This window comes from Rhododendron vialii, chromosome 10a, assembly GCF_030253575.1.
Source record: "Rhododendron vialii isolate Sample 1 chromosome 10a, ASM3025357v1".
NCBI lineage: Eukaryota > Viridiplantae > Streptophyta > Magnoliopsida > Ericales > Ericaceae > Rhododendron > Rhododendron vialii.
This window is the reverse complement of record NC_080566.1, coordinates 13,828,057-13,832,150: the sequence shown is the minus strand read 5'-3', so window position 1 is coordinate 13,832,150 and position 4,094 is coordinate 13,828,057. Positions and strand designations below refer to the sequence as shown.

The window sequence follows — 4,094 nt, the reverse complement described above, 5'->3', positions numbered from 1 at the left end:
ACACCTACCATTAGGGGTGTGCACGGGTCGGGTTTAACCCCGAACTCCGACCCGACCATGTCGGATAGAACATTTTAGGACCCGCAAACTGAACCGAACAGGGATAAGAACTGTCTGCGAGCCCTATTTTTTTACGTCGGGTCGGGTCCGACCCCACAGGTAAGAAACACGACAACCTGAACCGAAACTCTTTTTTTTTTTTTTTTACAAAACCCAACCCATACTAGACCAAAACACCTGTTCGAAGCCGCCTAAAACCCTCAACTGTTGAAAAGAAACAAGTACTGTATAAATGAAAAAAACAATCAAACTCAAATTGTAGTATTAAATTAAATTAAGGGATACAATATTATTATGATACAAATAAAACAATGTATTGATTTTTATTAATTATCAGTACTCATATTTCAATTCGATTCCCAATTCTACCACTCTCCATGTGATCCTTGTATTTGCTCAATACTCCATCAATAGCAATATCAAAAGCGTCTCTTGTATTCTCTAACCCTTTACTTGATTTTGCATACAGAAATCTCGGTATATATTCTATTACTTTTTCTCTCATCCTTTGCACTTCCTCCCTTCCATACCCTTCCAACACTTTCCTTATATCTGTTCCGTTACGCACATCGTCACGTGGTATAAAAACCGAGTAACTCTCCGGTTCACCCGGTAAAAACCACTCTCGCTCGTACTGCAAGTATGCCGTCCGCCTCCAGAAGAAAACCGGGATCGAACCGGCCATCATGCAGTCGAAGACCGACCGCCGCGTGAACCCGTCCCCCCTCGGCTGGAGGCAGAAATCGGAGCCGAGGAACGCCGACATGATCGCCGTCGTCCCGTCGAGGCAGTTCTCCCGGGCGCAGTCCACGTGCCGGCACGCGGCCCCCGCGCCGAGGCACTGGCCCTGCAGGACCCCCCGGAAATCGTTCCGGATCGACGCGCGGGCCCCGCCCACAAGCGCGAATAGGTGGTCCCGGCGTTGGCCCCGGACAAACCGCTGCCACTCAACGATATCCGACGCCGACCTCGGGTGGAATATCGTCGGGTAGGGCACGGCGACCTCCAAATCGTCCCACACGTTCCGCTCGACGGCCAAACGGACGACGTTCTTCATCTCCGGCATGTGGATGAAGCTCGACCCCCACCCGGGATCTTTTCTCAACCGTCGAAACGCCCAAGTCAACCGCCCAAGCATGATGAGGTGATCGGAGCCGTTGGATCTCTTCCACCACTTCTGCCCCTGGACCCACTCAATCATTTGCTCGCAAGGCCAATCCCTCTCGCTCGCGTTGTGATTGCCCCACAGGTACCCCCCAATCGCCAGCCCAGCGTAAAACGGAATGTAGAACGCCGCAGCGGATTCCGGCTCTAGGGTTCGGCACTTGTAATCCAACATCCTCCTGTGGTACACCACCTCCCCCCAGTAATGGTCGGTCCAGTACCAAGCCGGCAGAATACTCTCCGGCACGATCCCGGCCAGCTCCCGGGCCTCCGGCCCGAACCCCTCGTTCACATTCTTGTCGCACTTGTCGTGCCACGGGTCCAATTTGTCGCACTTGTTCTGCAGATCGTAATTGAACCTGGGGGGCATGTCGTAGACGTATATCCGACGGCCATCGCATTCCGCTGCTTGGATTTGATTCCCCTCTTGTTCCGAGGCTTGAGATTCCGCTGCGGAGGCTTGAAACTTTTCTTGATCCAATTCCGTGGCTTCAAATTTCGTCTCATCCGAGGCCTGAATCTCTTCTCCATCTGATTCTGAGGATTGGAATTGTTGTTGCGAGGATTGAGACGTGAGTAATTGAGGGGGGGTGGGTTGAGGGGAAAGGGATAGGGAGAGATTGGGGGTGCGAGTGAAGTAGAGGACGAGGAAGAGTTGGAAGAGGATAAGGAGGAAGAGGAAGGTGCGATGGATTGGGGATAGGCGGGATAGGAATGATTTTAATAGGGATTTGAGGTTTGGGGATTTAGGGTGCTCTTTAAGGCCAGTAGCGTGGTCGGCCGACGGGTGGCCGAGAATTGGGACAAGCATTGGGACATGTAGGGGAGAGAGAGAGGGACGAAGGGAGGAGAGAAAGAGACGGGGGATGTTTTTCTATTTTTGATGTTTTGGTGATCCAGAAGAGAGGGAGGGGGATGTGTTCGGTTAATGGGACACGGAGAGAGGATGCAGAGGCGAGAGAGAGATAGAGAGAGAGTGGGGGAGGGGAGGGGATGGTGTTTCGTTATAGTGAGATGATGGTGGTCTCGGGGTTTTAAGCAGCTGATAAATGTACAGTTTATTGAAAGTTTTTTTTTTTTTTTTTGTGAACAGACAGTATATTGAAAGTTGAAAACTTGAAACTCGGGATTTTTTAGTCAGTCAAAGACGACAACTCGGGCTATGGGTACCGTCGGTTTAAAAACATACATCCTCCCCCCTCCCATAAAATTAGTCGCTGATGAAATTACGCAAAATTTTGTATCTAAAATAATGTATTTATTAATTTTTTTTTGATTTTTTTCCATTATTCAAAAGATCATCAATCGAATAAGATTCATATTGTATTAAAAATTATTTTGCTAAACGCATTATTTTTAAGCTCAAAAATTGTCTGTAGTTTCGTTGGAAACTAACTTTATGGAATAGATCTTTCTTACCCTTCCGTATTTAAAAAAAAAAAATTATGGGATGGAGGGAGTAAAATAAAAGAATGTGGGTTCGATCATTGGGGTCTAGATCAGCGTGAGGGTCTATTTCAAGGTCTCTACAAATAATTCAAATCGTTTGTTAGTTTTAAAATAATTTTTCAAGTTGCATTGACAAAAATAAGTTTAATAGTATCAATGTAAGTGTTTGATCTAATCTTTCAACATTTCATTCAGAATTCAAGATTCTAAAGTTCGAATGAAAATTTGTAAGATATGATTAAGTGCTTACAATTGTCCGATTAATCTTATTTTTTGCAAGAGCCACAAAAAAATTATCTTCAAATTAAGGAACGGCTCAGATTATCTATGTGGAATCTCGAATTGGGCCTCACGTGTCGATCTGTACACTAACGATACCCAACTGTCGGTACCTATAGTATCTTTTTCTTTTGTTCAAAAAGAGCGTTGCTAACTGAATAGATCACGTTCACAAATTTTGGCCACACAAATGATCTGAGGCGTTCATTAAATATAAAATATTATTTCAAGAGTCCACATTTGAAAATTTTGCTTAATTCGATACTTATAGGTGCTAGATCCAATCATCTAACTTTTCATTCAAATTTCAAGATAATGAAAAGTTAAATGTTTGGATTGAGTCCCTATAGTTATTGAAGTAGCTTATTTTCGCGAAAACCCTGAAAATAATATTTTTATATTTAATGAACGACTTGGATCATTTGCGTAGACCCGTAGTGGACCCCAATACTGTGATTTGTGCACAAAGTCTGTGCGGTTAGACTTTCTGTTTGTTCAACACATCGACAGGTAATCGTGTGGTACACGAGGAGATTAAACTTAAGGCAACCACACAAAAATAACAAAAAAGTGGCCTTTTATTGATGAAATACCATTGGCCGAGATAAATAAAGAAAAAGTGAAAAAGGATAGAATATGACTTGCGTAGGCACCTCCCCCATACAGTTGTATGCAGCAACTAGCAAGGGCGTTGCTGTCGTGATATCGAAATACTCATAAGTAAAGTGGGAAAAGACAAATGAAGGCAAAATGATACAACCGGCCAAAACTTTATAGTAGGGTTTAATAACGCGGTTAGTTGGAAAGAGAATTTCGGCTCCGTTCCGTTAAGGTTCATATTTTTTTGATACTTATTTTTTTTAATAAGGCTTTCATCCCGAGCTCACAATTATTATTTGAATGACTAAATTAAGCCCGGTGTGTATAATATGTTTTTCAAAAATAAATCGATTGGAAATCGGTAACTTAATGGATGACATTATTTGAAGGCATGCCCCAAAATCATATCTGTTGTGCATTTTTACAATAAAATATGTAGTTAGATATATATTATCTATATTTAGTCAACTTGATTTTCCGCCAGATCAAGTCATAAAGCTGATTCAAAATCAACGTAGCAAATTCATTCTTTGAGCTCGGAT

The 4,094-nt window shown here is 43.4% G+C and overlaps 1 protein-coding gene across 1 annotated transcript; it reads right to left on the bottom strand.

The window, feature by feature from the left end:
* Positions 1–293: 293 nt before the first annotated feature.
* On the bottom strand, positions 294–2,228 carry LOC131304116 (xyloglucan galactosyltransferase XLT2-like). Its single transcript, XM_058331230.1, has one exon. It carries the CDS (start codon positions 2,033–2,035, stop codon positions 401–403), a length of 1,635 nt encoding a protein of 544 aa, XP_058187213.1. The 5' UTR covers positions 2,036–2,228; the 3' UTR covers positions 294–400.
* Between the last annotated feature and the right edge of the window lie 1,866 nt (positions 2,229–4,094).